Source organism: Octopus bimaculoides, chromosome 14, assembly GCF_046866305.1.
Source record: "Octopus bimaculoides isolate indiv1 chromosome 14, ASM4686630v1, whole genome shotgun sequence".
Lineage (NCBI taxonomy): Eukaryota > Metazoa > Mollusca > Cephalopoda > Octopoda > Octopodidae > Octopus > Octopus bimaculoides.
In genome coordinates this window covers 15,965,376-15,985,533 of record NC_142941.1, presented here as the reverse complement: position 1 = coordinate 15,985,533, position 20,158 = coordinate 15,965,376, and the positions used below count along the sequence as shown (strand labels likewise).

The 20,158-nt window shown below is 36.7% G+C and overlaps 1 protein-coding gene across 3 annotated transcripts in view; it reads right to left on the bottom strand.

The window, feature by feature from the left end:
- LOC106872721 (lateral signaling target protein 2 homolog) overlaps positions 1-20,158 on the bottom strand; it is a 136,325-nt gene that overhangs the window by 32,681 nt on the left and 83,486 nt on the right. For all 3 annotated transcript variants that reach the window (XM_089362417.1, XM_089362416.1, XM_089362415.1), the window contains one exon: positions 5,246-5,524. In XM_089362417.1, the coding sequence (XP_089218543.1) occupies positions 5,246-5,470 (225 nt within the window). In that variant the 5' untranslated portion in view covers positions 5,471-5,524. The remainder of the gene's footprint in view (positions 1-5,245; positions 5,525-20,158) is intronic.

Here is a 20,158-nt window from a genome sequence, read left to right as displayed (position 1 = left end):
AATTGTTAGCACACTGTGCAAAATGCTCAGTGGAGTTTTATCTGTCTTTACATTCTGAGTTCAAACATCACCAAGGTCAACTTTGTCTTTCATCCTTTCAAAGTCAAAACTACCGGTTACACACTGGGGTTGATTCAATCAACGAGCATACACACACATACACAAATTTCAGGCCTTGTGCCTATAATAGAAAGGATTATTAGAAATCGTTAAGGTGGTGCATTGGCACTATAGTATTACTATAGTATTACTTATTCCTTTATTGCCCACAAGGGGCTAAACATAGAGGGGACAAACAAGGACAGACAAGGGGATTAAGTAAATTACATCGACCCCAGTGCGTAACTGGTACTTATTTAATTGGCCCCATAAGGATGAAAGGCAAAGTCGACCTCAGCGGAATTTGAACTCAGAACGTAACGGTAGACAAAATACCGCTAAGCATTTCGCCCGGTGTGCTAACGTTTCTGCCAGTTCGCCGACCTTTATATACTATAGTTTAGTATTATATTTAATGATACTGCAATCATTAAATACTATAGTATTACTTTGAATTTCTGAGTTCATGTCCTGATCAGGTCAACTTTGTCCTTGACCTCCTCCAAGGTCAATAAAGTACCAGCCAAATACTAGGGGTCAATACAATAGATAATTCCTCTCCTTCAAATTTCAGGTTTTGTGGCTATGTTAGAATTAGAACCTTCTTTTTTTAATTAGTCTATTGGTTTGAAAATATTCTTTCTCTAACATATCCATATAGTAAGTGAGCAAATGTTGACACAACAACCAACCACTTGATCATAATCTTAGCAATTGGTCATCACTAACTTCATGATCACTACAAAGTTAGCGACGACCAATGCTGAGAATTTTAGCACTTTCATTACTCCCTCAGTGTTATGATTTATCAAACTATCTTGACTTTAATTTAGCCAGCTCTTCTGTTTGTTGTGTTAGGTAGGCTAGACAAAGCAGGTTTTCTTTATCTCATCTAAGCTCTATATTTAACAGCTGTTCATTTACCACTAATACACACACACACACACACACACACACACACAAACTCACAGCTGACACAATAATAGTATTAATTCTAATAACAATCTTTATGTGAACCTTAGCAATGAACTCTCTCTCTCTAAGTTCGTTACATTTCTTTTCAAGCAGATGCAGAAGGATTAACATTATCCAACAGCTCTCTCAAAACCACCCACTCTGTTCTCATCTACCATTCTGTAAATAAACAAATTAACAACAGATTTTTTTTTTTTTTTACACAAACCAGCAGCTTGTCTTCACAGTTCAAAGTGATCTACAGAGTGTCATCACGGAAATATTTACAATAGCACCTATTATTACAGTCATAGAATGCATATGTACATACAGTGCACAACAGACTGATACAACACTTCTCCTTCCACCTATCTTTCCTCGGCAGATAGAGAGTAACACAATATGCAAACTACAGCTGCAAGTTACATATTAAACTAAAGGAATCTTGTTAATTGACAATTTTACATTTATACACACACACACACACACACAAACTAAAAGCAAACAACCCCATACATAATTAAAAGCAAGCAGTAACACATACACAATTAACATCTAGTTATGTTGACACAACGGTACAAGCAATTCAGATTTGCTGGTATTACAACCTGTAGTTGGGTGAGCCAGGTCACTCCAAGGTGGATTTAGCACTCTGTCACCCACCTTACGTAGTGAGAGCAGTGTCTTCAGATCGATTCCAAGAAAGGTCGATCAAGAAGGTGGAAAATATTTTCACTAAATATGTTTGAAAATGATGTTTAATGCTGATTGGAGATCAATAATCAAAGTGATCAATTAGTAGGTCACCAATCTGATTAGAAAACCACAGCAGTGGAATTTAATATTACTTCTTTCTTTCTTTCTTTCTTTCCATTCTCCCTCCTCTCCCTGCTGACATTTTCTTGAATTTTTTTTTTTCATGATTTGTGTATATGTGTGTGTGTTATATTGCATGTGTTTGTGATAAAAATCAGAGGTGATGATATTACTGAAGTATACAGAAATCAATTTCTCCATCTTCAATAAAAATATGATAATTATCAACTTAAAAGCTCATTTGGAACAGACACATACCTCACAATTTTAATTATTAAATTAATCTATTATGGCCTGAAATATTTCAGAAAGTCAGTCATTCAAAGAGACAAATATACAATCCACTACAAACCCCAACAAAACTAAATGCTTATGCACTGTAAAGAAAAGAGAGATCTAAAGTTTGAGGCAGGGCTGCTTATGAGAGAGAAGAACTGGGAAATAAGATGACAACTTGGCAGAACTGTTAAACTAGCAAATAGAAAGAATGTCTGGGTGTTCTGGAACTATGTACTTGAGTTCAAATCCTGCCAAAGTCAACTTTACCTTTCATCCTTTCAGAATGGAAAAATTTAAGTACCAGTCCTGTGCCGGACATTAATTCTTACTTCTGTCACTTCCTCTCTCTTTCGAAGATCTACTGCGCTCAAATCCAAAGAAGCCTGAGCGCAGCAGATCTTCCAAAGAGAAGTTTAAGCACAGGCCTTGGACAAATTTTAATCCTGAGTGGTTGGCATTAGGAAAGGCATCCAGCTGTAGAAGCTTTGCAAGATCAGATTGAAGCCTGGTGCAGCCTCCTGGCTTGCCAGTCCTCAGTCAAACCATCCAACCCATGCCAGCATGGAAAATGGATTTCTTTTATTCTTTTACTTGTTTCAGTCATTTGACTGTGGCCATGCTGGAGCACCACCTTTAGTCGAGCAAATCGACCCCAGGACTTATTCTTTGTAAGCCTAGTACTTATTCTATCGGTCTCTTTTGTCGAACCAGTAAGTTACGGGGACGTAAAGACACCACCATCAGATGTCAAACGATTGGGGGGGGGGGGGACAAACACAGACACACAAACACACATACATATATATATATACATATATACGATGGGCTTCTTTCAGTTTCCGTCTACCAAATCCACTCACAAGGCTTTGGTCGGCCCGAGGCTATAGTAGAAGATACTTGCCCAAGGTGCCACACAGTGGGACTGAACCCGGAACCATGTGGGTGGTAAGCAAGCTACTTACCACACAGCCACTCCTGCGCCTGTTAAACAATCATGATGAAGTTAGTTTTAAAAAATGCCAAACACATGTAAAAAGTATCTTTCTGTCTCCATGAAGAGTTAAGGGTCCAAGGCAATGCAAAGTAAAGGAGAAATGTGATCCCTTAAGTTTGTTCTCCATGATTATTTATTCCCCGGCTCCAATTAGAATGTACCTTTTTAAGAAACATGTTTTAAACCAAAATTAGAAAGTGAGGCATGTTAGAGAAGAAACTAATCTGTGATGGATACGCAGGGGAACAAATATTACAATTTGGGATACAGAATTGACCCTTTTTGGTACAGACCATCACCTAATTCTGAGAGGTCTAGAGGTGTTTATTTTCCATTTATAGTCAAATAAAACCTTCCGTTTGAATGTAGTGTTATAATGAGAGTATCTCTCTCTCTTCTACTTGTTTCAGTCATTTGACTGTGGCCATGCTGGAGCACCGCCTTTTTCAGTCAAGCTAATCGACCCCAGGACTTTTTCTTTATAAGCCTAGTACTTATTCTATCGGTCACTTTAGCCGAACCTCTAAGTTACGGGGACGTAAACACACCAGCATCGGTTGTCAAGCGATGTTGGGGGGACAAACACAGACACACAAACATATACACACACATACATATATATATGTATATATATACATATATACGACGGGCTTCTTTCAGTTTCCGTCTACCAAATCCACTCACAAGGCTTTGGTCGGCCCGAGGCTATAGTAGAAGACACTTGCCCAAGGTGCCATGCAGTAGGACTGAACCCGGAGCCATGTGGTTGGTAAGCAAGCTACTTACCACACAGCCACTCCTACGCCTATGTTAATATCTTTGAAATTAAGCTCAAGAATAAATTTCAAGAATTAGATATTTCACCCAATTTTCCACTACTTATTCTCTTAATGGCAATTAAAGCTCTCAACACATTTATGTCAACAAATTGGTTTGAATTCCTTGTTAGAATTATTTCACTTCAGAGTAAAGTTATAACTATTTATAACTTGTAGTTAGTATATATTTTACCAACTCTGGAGTCAAAGTCAGCATTCTGACCTTTCTTTGAAATCCAAATCGTATCTTCTACATGTTTCAGTCATTGGATTGTAGCCATGCTAGAAAACAAGGGTTTAGTCAATAAAGTTGACCCCAGTATTTTTTTTAAAAACAAATCTGGTACTTATTCTGGTTCTTTTGCCGAACCATTAAGTTATTGGTCATAAACAACCCAACACCGGTTGTCAAGCAGTTTTATGACACACACAAACAGGCTTCCACACAGTTTCTTATTTCTTTATTGCCCACAAAGGGCTAAACATAGATGGGACAAACAAGGACAGACAAAGGGATTAAGTCGATTACATCGACACTAGTGCATAACTGGTACTTAATTTATCAACCCCGAAGGGATGAAAGGCAAAGTCGACCTTGGCAGAATTTGAACTCAGAATGTAATGGTAGACGAAATACTGCTAAGCATTTGGCCCGGCATGCTAACGTTTCTGCCAGCCCGCCGCCCACAATCTCTGCCTACCAAATTCACCCACATGGTATTGGTTGGCCTGGGACTACAGTATAAGACACTACATGGTTGCAAAGTGAGGTCCGTAACACAAAAACCATGCCTGCATCAATACAAAACATTGTAAAATATTTAAATTAATCTGATTTAAGAGTATCTAACATTTCTATCATAACAAAAGCATTCAACCACTGCAAGTGGATGGAACCTCAGGAAGTGGGAGACCCAGGAAGACATGGAACAAAGTATTGAAGGCCAAGTTTAAGACAGGAGACGACTAAGGACTAAGATATCTGGCACATTGCTGTACTCAAGGCCCATCCACTACAACAGAATTGCTATAGTTGCTTGTGTCACATGAAAAGCACTTGTGCTGGTGACACATTAAAAATACTGGTACTGGTGCCATATAAAAAGTAGCCAGTACACTCTGTGGAATGGTTGGTGTTAGGAAGGGCATCCAGCTGTAGAAACCATGCCAAATCAGACAATGGAACCTGGTGTGGCCCCCTGGCCTTATCAGCTCCAGTTAAACTGTCCAACCCATGCCAGCATGGAAAACGGACATTAGATGATGAATCAACTAATTGACTTACCTCTGCTCCAAACCATAGTTGACCAGCAAGGCTTTCCTGCAAAACATCATCTGGAAATTTTACACGGAAATCTCTGTTCGCTCTATCAACGTCAATGGCTTTATCCATTATCTTTTGGATAATGTTGAGCACTTTGTCCTGACATCCACGTAACTGGTTGACTAAGAGTGTGCAGCGTTCAGGGTCTTTATGACCATCAAAGCTGTCCAGCTCTGCAGCCACCATGTTCAGCTCTTCATCTGCATAGTAGAATTGAGCCAAAAGGGACCGATCAGACTTCTGAAATGGAAGAAAACAAAATAATTGAAATAGATTGAAACAAATGTTAATTTGCCAAAAATATTAAACAGGAAAAAAATAACAAAAAAAACCTTCAATTGTCTTTAAAAAATCCTGAATTCTTTCTCTTTATTTATTTATGTCTTTTAACATAAAGTAATATCATTGTGGTATTTGGAAGGGTATCCAGCTGTAGAAGCCATGCCAAAGTAGGCACTGGAGTACAAATGTCCTCTTTAGACACATTGGAGTCTGTCAAATGGTTAAACCATGCAAGCATGGAATGTTGACATTAAATAGTGATAAGATGATGTATAATGTTTCATTGCGTATAACTGGAGTGATTCTGTTGTATCTTCTCTTGGTAGACATGGAATTTTAGGGATATAAAAGACAATGAGATGAGAGACACAACATTACATTCATATACATAGCATACACAATGGAAAGGAAGTAAAATGACTACAGCTGAGACTCGACTACAGATTGTGAACTAAATTCATTCAATTTAACACCCAAGACATTCTCTAGTTGAACACCTATGACATTCTTGACACAGATCTCAGTGCTTAAACTGAATAAGCTTTTTAGAGTGAAATCATTTTCCATGACTCAAAGCAGAGAAATCAATACTTTACAACTCCGTTCCCTCTAAGCTCTGTGTGTGTGTGTGTGTGTGTGTGTGTGTGTGTGTGTGTGTGTGTGCATACATTTTGTCAATCAACACACAAAAGGAAATATGTGTATAAGAAATTAATGCCTAGTTAATAACAAAAAGGTTAGCTGCATAAAATAATAATTATGCTTATTATATACATTCAATATGCAGATGCTTTTGGGCTACAAAAACATTTTTATGAGAAAATTTTTGTGCACATTTACTACCATAAATTAATGAAAACATTTTTAAACAATAATCACCAACCACGACATAAAAATACGACTGCTCTGAAGGTACTTCTTAATCTATGAAAGCTTTTCCTTTTTTTCAACATCATTTTAACGTCCCCTTTTCTATACTTGCATGGGTCAGACAATCTGTTGAAGTAGATTTTCTGCAACCAAAAGCCCTTTCTTTTGCTAACTCTTGCCCATTTCCAAGCAAAGTGATATTTCCCCAACGACAAGGCTAGTTTTCATGGAAGATTGGAAATGAACATCATTTGTGATGTTTGTTTACAACTATTGTATGATGACAAGACTAGGATACATACAAACATGCACACATAATATATCCTTTCTGCTAAGGGCAGAAGGGGGTGTGTGAAGAAGGGTTAAGTTAATTACATTGATTCCAATGCTCAACTGGTGCTTATTTCATCAACCCCAAAAGGATGAAAGGCAAAGTTGACTTTAGCAGAATTTGAACTCAGAACAAACAAACACACACACTATATCGTTTTAATTTTTACTTTTCCATGCTTCCATGAGTCAGACAGAATTTGTTGAGATTTTCTGCAAACAGATTCCTTTCCTGTTGATAATCCGAGCCAAACAGAGTAATACTTCCCCATGACCAGGCATGTTTTCATGGAAGACTGGAAATGTAAAACATTGCTTGTGATGCTCATTTACAACTATTGAGTGGTAACAAAATGAGACACTCACATACACACACAATGGGCTTCTTTCCAGTTTCCATCTACTAAACCCATTTGTGAGGCTTTGATTACCCCGAAGCTGACAGAACACAGTGGGACTGAACTCAAAACCATGTGGTTGGGAAACAAACTTTTCAACCACAGCCACACCTGTCCCCATTTAAAAAGAAAAAAAAAAAAGCATCTGACCATAAAATTCTACTTTGTTGGAGTTCTCTCCCCACACTTAGATGAAATCAACTAATCTAGGTCAGCTGGAGCTCAATTCAAGGTTTATTTGTCTCTTTTATATTAATTTCGTTTTGGTGACTGTTTACATACAGTCTTTATCATATATAGTTAAGCAACACTAATCACTACAGTCAACTGAAAATAAATGATTCTCTGACAATGAAAGCATCCATTTTTGTTTTTCATTTTTTAAATTACAACTTTCAGAGATCTAACATGCTGCCCAGTATCACACCACCACCTTTGTGTCCTGAGTATGACTGCAAAATGCATCCAGTAGTGGAGCCCTCGGTTTGGGTCAGGAGGTTTTGAGGAGTGTGGAATCACTGCTTAACCACCATTGTTCCCAGGTTTACTTGAACTCAGAGTGGTAGCCGGTCAGGGTCCCAGCATATTAAGTCTTATATGTGAAGACTGTATCCAGCAGACTCTGCAGAAGAAACCTTCACAGTTCAACAGAGGGGAAGGCAGCTTCAGAAACACATTGTGGAGTGCAGAGAGTAAGATCAAGTAAGTAAGACATCTTGGTCATTCACTGCATCTGTCTCCACCCCCAGTCCATCTTGAGTTGGCCTTGCCACTCAACTGAGGATGGTCATAGGCAGGAGTGTGAGGTTGACAGTGCACAGCTCTACTTCAAGCAAAGTCACAGTGCAAGTAATCAGTCATCCCTGAGGTTGACTAGATGCTCCTTGTTGCTCCAACAAACAAACATGACCTCCTTTAGCAGTATTCCCAGTAACAAGCATTTGAACTTAACCATCACCTATTCCCCCCTGCTTAATGTTTTTATGTTTTCCTTTCAGATCCTGACCGTTATTTCCTGTGACATTAAAACTGAACATCAACCACATCAATTTCACCTGTTTATGAGGATCGGCAAAGGTCATGAGCTTTGCACCAACCTCTGTCTGATTAATCTATATAATTATGAAAAAATGAAAAACAAAAAGTCACTGATGCACAGTAAAATACTTTCCAATACATAAGTCAAGAATTTGGCAAGTTTCCAAAATACAAGGATTTCAAATGAATGGAAAGAAGTCTTTCACAGAATATTGCTTTATAGTTGGGTGAATTAGATCTGTCTAACCATTAAACCCCTTACGATACTGAACCACCTGAGACTGTCTCTGTCTGATTCTATGATATAAATTTCCTCTTTTAATGTGATCTAAATTTATATTTTCCATCGAAATTTCAATTTATGTTCCAATCACCAACTTAATAATGACAAGGTTATTTTATTAAGTTCTTCATTATTTTCAAAATTAATTGAGCAAGGGCAATGTATTTCAACAGAAATAATAACAAAATGGTTAGTTCAACCAATCCAAAACCAATCCAAAACCCCCATGAACAAATGTTGAGAATCTCTTTTGTATTTGATTCCCATTTTACATTTTAATGTGGCAAATCTCCAGTTCACATTCTAGCTGATCTATCACTAAATAGTGTTATATTTCGCAACTATTCCATTAAGTCTATTGGTATTTTATTTCTTACCTACTCTAGGCATTGGACTACAGTGATGCTGGGGTACATCCTTGAAGGGTTTAAATCAAACAGATTGACCTCAGGACTGTTTTCTTAAAGTCTTATTTTATTCTATTGGTCTCTTTTGCTGAACTTCCAAGCTATAGGGACATAAACAAACCAACACTGGTTGTCAAGTGGTATAAACACAAACGCATGCATATATATGATGGGCTTCCGCAGTTTCTGTCTACCAAACTGTTTCACAAGGCATTGACTGATCTGTTGGTAAGCTTTACTTCAAACCTGCATCTGAGGATGTCATCACTTTATGACTTTGCGGAAGTTTAAAAAAAAAAAAACGTTCAAACCACTTGAGTTTCCCAACCACTATATACAAAAAAAAAAAATAAATAATCATCACGGGATATTACATGAGTAATCAACATGGATTTCTGTTAAAATACTACTCATCTGAAATAATAATTTTACTATGATTATCACACCAACCCTAATTAAGGAAATAAACTTCGTAATTATTAAAACATCACATGTCATATTGTTCAAGGTTAAATTAAGTGAAGATCACATGTACAACAGCAGTTGATTATCTTTTATTTTTACTTGTTTCAGTCATTATAAACTGCGGCCATGCTGGGGCACTGCCTTGAAGAATTTTTCGTCAAATGGATTGACACCCAGTACTTATATTTTTTTAAGCCTGGGACTTATTCTGTTGGTGTCTATAACTGAACCACTAAATTATGGGGAGACAAACACACCGACACTGGTCGTCAAGCAGTGGTGGAGAAACAAACAAAGACACACACACACATATAAGTAAATCATTTAATAACTTCAATAGTATTAGACCACAGGCTAAGTGATATTTTTCTTTTATGAGTAGGTATAATTCTATCAATAATGAATTTTATACACACACACACACACACACACACACACACACACGATGGGCTTCTTTCAGTTTCCGTCTACCAAATCCACTCACAAGGCTTTGGTCAGCCCAAGGCTATAGAAGAAGACACTTGTCCAAGGTGCTACGCAGTAGGACTGAACGTGGAACCATGTGATTGGGAAGCAAGGGAAGAAAAATAAAAATTGAAATATCTTAAAGCAATCCAAGTGAAAAGTCTTAAGCATGGAGTGTATCAGGAACTATCGAAAATGTTTCTAAAACCTCTCTAAGCTAAACAATTTGTATCACTGGAAGCTCTTCCAGTGGCATTATCCTGACCACTTGGATATAATTTTTTGTTTTGCACGATTCATGATATGAAATCTTATGTTGAAATATATTGTATGTAGGGAGGATCATGATACCAACATAAATACATGCACTGGTTCTATTTCATCAGACCTGGAACAACAGGGTCACATCATTGATGAAGTAGCAAAAGGAAATGAAAGGTCTATAAAAAACCCACTGATTGACTTATCAAAACGATTAGTCAAGTAATTAATTAATTGGTTAACTAGTTAACTAAAAATAAGAAGTAAAATAAATCCACTACGTTTATTTTCGGCAAAATGACTGACCCAACATACAACACACACAGGGGATTTTCCAGTGTTTTCTGGTACAAAAGGCTTGTCTGGATTGCTGAACTAAGTTATGGAGATGTAAACAACCAACATCAGTTATCAAGTGGTTGGGGGGACAAACACAGATGCCAATTTACACACAAGGCATTGGTTGGCCCGACTCTATAGTAGAAGACACTTGCCCAAGGTGCCACAAAGTGGGACTGAACCCAAAAACACATAGTAGCAAAGTGAGCTTCTCGACCACACAGCCATGCCTGGACTTATGTATAAAACATTTGAAAATGATTTTACATTCATTTCCATCACACTAGGTTGGGTTAAATGACTCAGAAAATTTAGAAACTAAATTAGTTTCCAACACGTACTAATCTCAAATGAGAGAATTATGACTAAGCAGACTATTGACTGTTTTCCGGTTTTTTTAATCATGGCTGAATGTGGTTAGTGAAGTACCTTGGATTAATAGCTGTGCTTGGACTTATGGCATTCAGGTGAAAACAGACAATGCCTTCACCACTCAGCTACCAAGCTTCAATGACTGCATTTCACCACTATGTATGAACAACAGTTGATGCCAGAGAAAAGAATATGGTCTCAAGTGAATGTGGCATTGAATGTAGCAGTGAAATATTAAAATTTAATGCCAGAAACACATGTCTGCTTGCTAGATGCATCCAGCAGACAGACATTAAAACACAAAAGAACGAAACAAACCTTTATTGTACTATAACATCTAACAAAAAGCCAATCAATGTCTAGAGACCTAGATGGAAGCAACAAATTCAAATGACTTAATTTAGGCTGTTTGGCAATAATTCAGTTGGAAATTTGTCCAGCCTTAAGACACAGGAAATTTAACGTGTGTGTGTGTGTGTGTGTGTAAAACACACTTTCCTTCAGTAAACATGAGGCCACGAGTACAACAAATTCCCATGACTATCGTTATCACCATCAATCTAATATGTGATGTACCCTTTTCCCATGCAGGCATAGGTTGCAGAAATATGTGGTTCACTATTTTTCTATGTGCCTTAATGCTGTCATCTCTCACCTGAGGGGATCTACAAGAGGGTACCGAAACATTCTTCACTTTAAGGGTACCATGAAAGGCTTGGTTGGGGGCCCCAACATTCAGAGTTCTTTTACAAGGTTTAAAAAAACTGAAGGACCACTGCAATAAGTGTGTGAATCTGAGAGTGGAATATGTTGAATAAAATTATAACTGATCCGCCTGTATTTTTTTTTTTTACCCAAAACCGGGAACTTTTCAGCACCCCCCTCTAACATACCCAGAAGTAGTCAAACTCCTACATGTTAAGTCTTTGATCTGTCTCTGATATGGATATATGCTACCAAGAACTTACATCACTGTTTCACCAAACAGCCTCCACCCCCACCCCCACCCCACCACCATCCACTTGCTCTTACCAACACTCAACCCCCTCATGTAAATTAACAACATTGTACATCACTGAACCACACTAAACTCATTACTCACCAATCAATGCAGATACATATCACAAATGAAAATTAATTAGCACTGCTAGTGTTTATTCATCAATATGTATGATGTACACAAATAAAATACACACATACATAATGGACTAGCCATTTATTGAAGAATGCTGATGCAACAATTACAATGACAGTACAGCATGGCAACAGTGCTAACTCTCAGGCAATGCTTTTACTCTTTTTTTTTCTTTGAGTTTTTTTTTTTATTATTTAGTGAGGAAGGAGGAGCGCAGCCCATGACCTTTGAAAGATATTGATATAGTTTGCATCTATTTTGAACAGTATCTGTAAATCGGTGTCTGTAGGTAAAACATGAGTGAGAAGGGAATTTCAGAGAGAGTTGACCTTCTGGGGGAAAATGGTTGAGGTGTTAAATATGTCAACAGAGGTGCATGGTGGTAAAGTGGTTAGTGCTGTAAGCCCTCAACAAGACCATTAGAATTTGTTGTTCTTTTATTTTTTATTGGTTTTAGCCATTGTACTGCGGGACACCACCTTTAAAGATTTTTATCAAACAAATCGACCCCAGTAGTTATTTTTTAAACCTGGTACTTATTTTATCAGTCTCTTTTACTGAACTGCTAAATTATGGGGGACAAGCACAAACACGCACATAACAGGCTTCTTTCAGTTTCTGTCTACCAAATCCACATACAATGATTTGGTTGGCCCAAGGCTATAATAGATACTTGCCCAGGTGCCACACAATGGGACCGAACTTGGAATGATATGGTTGGAAAGCAAACTTCTTAGCACACAGTCATATCTGTCTTTTTCATCTAGTTGAATGGGATAGGTCTATTTTGCTTCAACAGACCTGTGACAGGGAGGTTAACAATTACACATTTGGAGTGACTCACTGATTAGAAACATCAGCTAACCTGCTATGGGAATTTGGCACAAACCACTATACTATGATTGCAGTTTAGTTGGATTTGGTAGCTTGGATATGTTACTCCCTCAGTTGGTTGAAATGAGAAGTACCTTTAGGGCAGATAACAAGAGTCAATTCAGTGGATGTCATATGGAAGATTTATGTAGCTGCACAATGTGTGGTCAGATAATTCATACAAACTATTTTGATTTCTAGCATTAACTCACAATAAGTAGGTATCAATTTCTATATTTCATACACATACACAACCTAAAACAAATCCTATCTATAAATAAGAGTGGGAAATAACTATATGTAAGAATAGTTATTTACACAAACAGACATGCTCTTTGTGATTGTCATTCAATTCAGTTTAACGTTATTATTATTATTATTATCTTGTAGGAAATTCAACTTACAACCTATATTTTTATTGTGCTTTTAATCTACAAATTGGTCTTGTTATCTGGCTTTTCTTAGAATCACCATCACACTGACAACACAAAATATTCTTGTATCATTTACAAGTTAGATTGAATATGATCTGTCAGGTTCTAGTTACTTTAAGTGCTTCTATCAGTTACTGAACTGGGATGGTGTGTTGTGGGCATAGACATATACAGTTATTTAATCTACCTTACTCGCTTAAAACTCAACAGGTGACATTAAATTAAACATTGGAATATTGATTATAGTTCAGATAGAAAGAATTGTGTTTATTCAGTCACATCGATGGTGAGATGGGAATAGTAGGTGATTTCTACCAGTCAGTGTATTTTATACAACTATCCAATTCTATCAGCCTCACTTAAAAACATCACATATAAATACATTCATCTAAGTTACTGTCAATGTTCTCCTTTTCTAATCATTTCCCTTCAAGAGTGTCAATGGAACAATTCCAGATAAGTAATGTGCTGGAATAATTCTTTTATCTTTTACTTGTTTCAGTCATTGGACTGTGGCCAAGCTGGGGCACCGCCTTGAAGGGTTTAGCTGAACAAATCAACCCCGCCACCAGCACTACTTTCATTTTTTTCTTTTTCTTTTTCTTTTTTCTTTTTGTGTGTGTAAATTTGGTATTTATTTCATCGAGCTCTTTCCCTGAATTGCTAAGCCATGGGGACATAAAGAAACCAATATTGGTAGTCATGAAGTGTGGACACAAACACATATATTGTGTATTAAGAAAAAAGCACTCAGAAGTTTGGTTAATTCTTTATTATCACTTTTGTTCATTTAATTGAGCTCTTCAAGATAAAACCAAGATTATAAAACAAAGTTTTTTCGTCTTATCTTCCTTTCTTTCTCCCTTTCTCCAAAAAACAAAATTTCTCTTCTATTCATATAAAAGACGAAGAAACTTTTACTATCTTGGTTTTAATCTTGACGAGTTTAGTTGAACGAAAGTGCTAATAAAGAATTATCCAAAATTCTGAGTGCCTCTTTTTCCTTATATATATATATATGTATATATATGTATTTTTTTTTTCTCCTCACTCCCTTTGTTTCTTTCCCCTCATCCTCTCTTTTGTCCCCTTCCCCTGTGCCTCTTGCTCACATGTGACTACAGGCCATTTCTTTCACCCATCTTTTCTGGACGGGACAGCCACTGGGCTGGACGTCGTTTCTCTTGCCTCCTGACATCTTTTTTCTCTTCTACTATTTACTTCTATTTATTCTATTTCCTTCAGGAATTTCTCCCAGGTGTTACCCATTACAATTTATCTTGGCCTAACAGCCTTTAATGTTTGTCTTTGTCGAGTGTTTACTTTGTACATCCATTCTGTTTGTTCATTCGAAGCCCTAACTCTCCAGAAATTTTATATTTAAAAAATTTCTGGATGCTGCTGTCTTACGAAGTTTTCCTATCCTGTCATTAAAAGCACGAAATGGGTGAGTAAAACAGTCGACAACTGATGAGCGAGTTATCTTTTTTTGGTATTTTGTCCTGTACTTGTCTCTGTGTTCACATTTTTCACTCATTGGTGATGTCCTGTACTTAATGTGTATTTCATATATATATATATATATATATATATATATATATATATATATATATATATGCACACACACACACACACACACACACACACACACACACAATGGGATTCCACAGTTTTGATCTACCAAGTACACTGACAAGGCATATGCAGGCCCACGACTATAAAAAACACCTGCCTGAAAGTGCCATGCAGTGAGACCAAACCTCAAAAACGTGGATGCAAAGCATAGTGTTCAACCACACAACCATCCAATTCTCCTTCTAGTTAGAATCTTCTAGTGCCAATAGTAATAAAAGTTGAAAAATACAAAAAAAAAATAAAAATAAAAAAACAAAGAACAAATTGTTGAACCTAGGCATAACCACACACATACACACAATAGCAAAAATATATGTACTTAAGATTCAACAGTAGCTTCAAGAGTGATATTACTTATAAAACAACCCCTACTTTCAGGATTGCATTATAATCTATAATATGAGAGATTAAATTATTACTACAGTATTAATCCTATAATCCAATGTCATATGATCAAAGATTGTTTTTTTTTTTTTAAATACAAAATAAGGGATAATCTGTCTCTACAGCACACAATTATAAAGTATGTAGGGCAGAGGTCCTCAAATGGTCTCCTGCAAAGGTATCTAGGTTTGTGGTGTTGATTTTTAAATCAATAATTTAAGACTTTAGAAAATCCATACTAATGCTTGAGCATCTTGGAAAACAATTTTGTTATACACAAAGTATGATTAATAAAATAAGGTGCATAGTTTATTTTACAGTTTTTGCCAAATCTTCAACTTGAATCACCCACAAACACATTACTTAAATAGCCACTAAATATAGCAGTGTAACATTATTGGATGTACCAATTTTACAGACTAAACTCATTCCAGGGTGGCTGTGTGGTAAGTAGCTTGCTTACCAACCACATGGCTCCAGGTTCATTCCCACTGCGTGGCACCTTGGGCAAGTGTCTTCTACTATAGCCTCAGGCCAACCAAAGCCTTGTGAGTGGATTTGGTAGACAGAAACTGAAAGAAGCCTGTCGTATATATGTATATATATGTATGTGTGTGTATATGTTTGTGTCTGTGTTTATCCCCCCCCCCCAGCATCGCTTGACAACCGATAGTGGTGTGTTTACGTCCCCTTAACTTAGTGGTTCAGCAAAAGAAACCAATAGAATAAGTACTAGGCTTCCAAACAAGTCCTGGGGTCGATTTGCGCGACTAAAAAAAGGCGGTGCTCCAGCATGGCCGCAGTCAAATGACTGAAACAAGTAAATGAGTAAAAGAGTATAGGGACACCATATTTCGCCTTGCATTCGCCTTGCAACCATAACATATTACAAAGTACATTAAATGTTTTTATAAGTCAATACTATGTTCTACAGTATTAGCGATGTTTAATATATTTTTGTAGCATATTCAGGTTGCATAACGAAATATGGTGTCCCTACAGGTCATTAATATTTAAAATTAATGACATTGTTTTTGTCATCCTATGAGAAGTGAATATTGAAGATTAACAAAATGGATGTGTGGAGAAACAGCAGGATAAGAGTGACAACAAATTCAACAGATATTATCAGGAAAATAAAAACTTAGAAGTGGTCTTTCACAAGAAGAAAGGACAGTAAATGGAATAGTAAATTGACAGAATGGATACCATGTCCAGAAGAATGAAAGAGGAAAAGACCAAGCAGAAGTTGGAATGCCCTTACATTTTAACTTTTTAGCATTCAGATTACTCTGTCAAATGTAATGGTTATTTATTCATGTTTTAATATTGTTTTGAATTAATCTTGCATGACATTGTGTCAAGATTTCAATGTGATTCTTTATCATTAGAATGACATTGTAGGTTAGATAGGAGAGGCCAGATCTGGCTGGTTTGAACATAAAACAAGTGGAATATTTAGGCCTGACAATGCCGGTTTAAATGCTAAAGGGTTAAGCTGGTATTGCTCGCAATTCAAGTTGATCTGATAAGGCTTCCTGTTGGTTCCTGGTAGTGAATTTGTGTTTCAGTGTTAAGTGAGCTAGTTGAGGACAAAGTGTTTAAAAGTTATTTAGAAGTTTTTGTGTGAGAGAGAGAGTCGGAAATGCAGAATGGGTTGAAGGTCAAATGTCTATATCTATAATTTATTTTTATCCCACCCTCCACGAACACTATCAACAGAGGAAGAAAAAACAAATTAAATTTACATGACAGAGTGGGGAGTGAAAGGAACAACCAAATATTGTTTACATACTTTTTCTTAAATTTAAAAAAAAAAGAACATTTCATTAAAGAGAGCAGAAAGAATCAAGTTTGAACAGAGCTATAATATAGTGTAGTCCCCGATTAACCATTTCCTCCTGAATAGGTTCAGTGAGCAGAGAAGTTTTACCTCTTAACAAGAGAGAGAGAGACTATAGGCAGACAAATCATGCTAAAAATGACCTAAATCTCTTTATTTTGTAACATGATCCAGCAGAGACATTGAAATAACTCACCAGCACCTATTTTGATAAGGACTCTTCTTTCACCAGATCTACTTTCCAGATAGAGGTTTAAAGAAGAAAACAAAAAAATTACATACACCCAGAGTATCTAAAGATAAATCCCTTAGAAATCTCAGTTACAGTAACAAATTCACCCACCCAATAATCTCTCCACCCTCCCCTTAACTGAAAAACCACCACTTTCCTACCCTGATTCAACTAACCCTTTCTGGCTTGGTAAATGTATTTCTAAAACCATAAACCAGAGCTAATATTGTGTGTGTGTGAGCCCACCCCATTACTACCAGATAAATAAATACATGTACATGAATACATACACACAACAAACTTAAGTTCTGAAAAATCCATTTCTTATTGTATTCATTGCTACTCAGCACATACATACACACAAATGAACTGAACAGGATGCATAGTCACTTTGGCACTTGCCCAATGAAAATTAACCAACAGACAAGGTTTTCAGCCAATTAAAAACAAAACTAAAAGCAATAAATAAATAAATAAATGAATGAATGAAACTGCAGACTATGGTAAAACATCGATGTAAGAATTTTCAAAGCATCTCAATTGAGAGAAGGATTTTTATTATGGAAACCTTAAAATCATTGAGGTTAAAAATTCAAGTACACAGGCTTTTGTATAATAAATACGATTTCCTTTGAGACGAGAACGAAGTATAGTTTGCCTCCAGTAATCTATTTATTACAGGCATTTACATATTTTATCAACTTCAGAAGGAAGAATGGCTAAGCTGAAACTTTGGGAGGACTTACAGGCAGAAACAGCAAAACAATAATAATTGTTTCTGATTTAGGAACAAAGCCAACAATTTTGAGTGGTGGTGGGGATTACTTGATTCCCTCAATCTTCAGCATGTGACTGGTACATTATTTTATTAACCCCTGCAGGGACGAAAGGCAAACTTAATTTTAACAAGATTTAAACTCAAATGTAAATAGTCAGAAGACATGCTGCAAAGTATGAGGAGGTGTTGAAAAGTTCCTGGCTTTGGCTAAAAGAAAATACAACAGGATCGTTTAATGATTTTATTGAATATATTCCCCTCTCAGATCCACACACTTATTGCAGCAGTCCTTCAGTCTTTCTAAGCCTTAGTGAAAGAATTCAGGTGGTTGGGCTTCCAACCAAGACTTTCGCAATATCCTAAAAATCAGAAACATTTCAGCACCCCTCATATGTTTTACCAATGCTTTTTTCTTCAATTCGCATGGCAGCTGAGTTCACAATTTTGAACCAAAATATGAGCTAAAGTTTTGATCTAAAAAGATTAGTCGAGCAAATCGACCCCAGGACTTATTCTTTGAAAGCCTAGTAATTATTCTATCGGTTTCTTTTTTTGCCGAACCGCTAAGTTACGGGGACGTAAACACACCAGCATCGGTTGTCAAGCAATGTTGGGGGGACAAACACAAACATACAAACATATACACTCACACATACATACATATATATACATATATACGACAGGCTTCTTTCAGTTTCCGTCTACCAAATCCACTCATAAGGCTTTGGTCGGCCCGAGGCTATAGTAGAAGACACCTGCCCAAGGTGCCACGCAGTGGGACTGAACCCAGAACCATGTGGTTGGTAAGCAAGTTACTTACCACACAGCCACTCGTCCAAATTACTAAAGATTAGCATAATACTGATTTCAAATTTTGGCACAAGGCCAGCAATTTAGGGTGAGGGGAAAGTCAATTACATTGATCCCAGTGCTCAACTCATACTTATTTTATCGATCCTGAAAGGATGAAAAGCAAAGTCAACCTCAGCAGAATTTGAACTCAGAACATGAGATGAAATGCCGCTAAGCATTTTGCCCAGCGTGCTAATGGCTCTGCCAGTTTGCAGCCTTAAAGATTATCATAATATTAAACAAACAAAAGCTTAAATTAACCCAGCAACCTTACTATCCATAATGAATTTACGGACTTTTTTTTGAGCAATCTTTATTTTTTTTTTAAATAAAAGTTTTTTTTTAATGGAACTTAACCTTAATCCTGAAATTATGAAACAGGGTCCATTTCTATAGTCCTGAACAGACATATATGGAAATAATAGATTTGATTCTATTAACATTTATAGTGATAACTAATAGAAATGTATGTGTATAATAAATAAACACATTAATACATGCAAACACACGGACCAGTACAACTGCCAGTATACACATTCAATGTGTTTTTTCACACAAACAGCATGCTTTTTAAGTTAATGGTGAAGAAGAAAAAAAATCACACATACAAATAAATAGATGCAAGCACATTGATGAGCACAGATGGAAATAAACACACACACACACACACACACACACACACACACACAGACACACACACACACACACGTGTTTTTATAAATAAGAGCAAGCACTGGAGTCTACAACCACTAAACACAACTGTATTTGTGTTTGAAAATGTAATCTAACATTCTGCTTGTTGTGGTGGGTTAGTAAAAAAAAAAATATATTTATTGGAATAAGAGGTTTTATTTAAATGAAGGAGATGTCAGTGCCAAAATACCACACAAGTTACATGAAAAAAAAAAAAACCCTTTTTTTTCTTTTTTTTTTGGCCTCTCTATCTCTTACAGATCCGTGACAACACAAAAGAGCTGACAGTTAAAAAAGAAAAGAGAAAAAAATGCTGTGAGAAGAAGAGGCAGGAGTCTTGCACCACCGCCTCCATCAAACAGCTTTCCATAGCAATCACAGTTCTTTCCTTCCATGCAGATCACAACCATTCCAGTCCTTTTTCCCCATCTCAAGACCACATTCCCTCTGCCACCTAAATATCACTAGTCTCCCTACTACTATCACCACCAGTGCTGCCCACCAC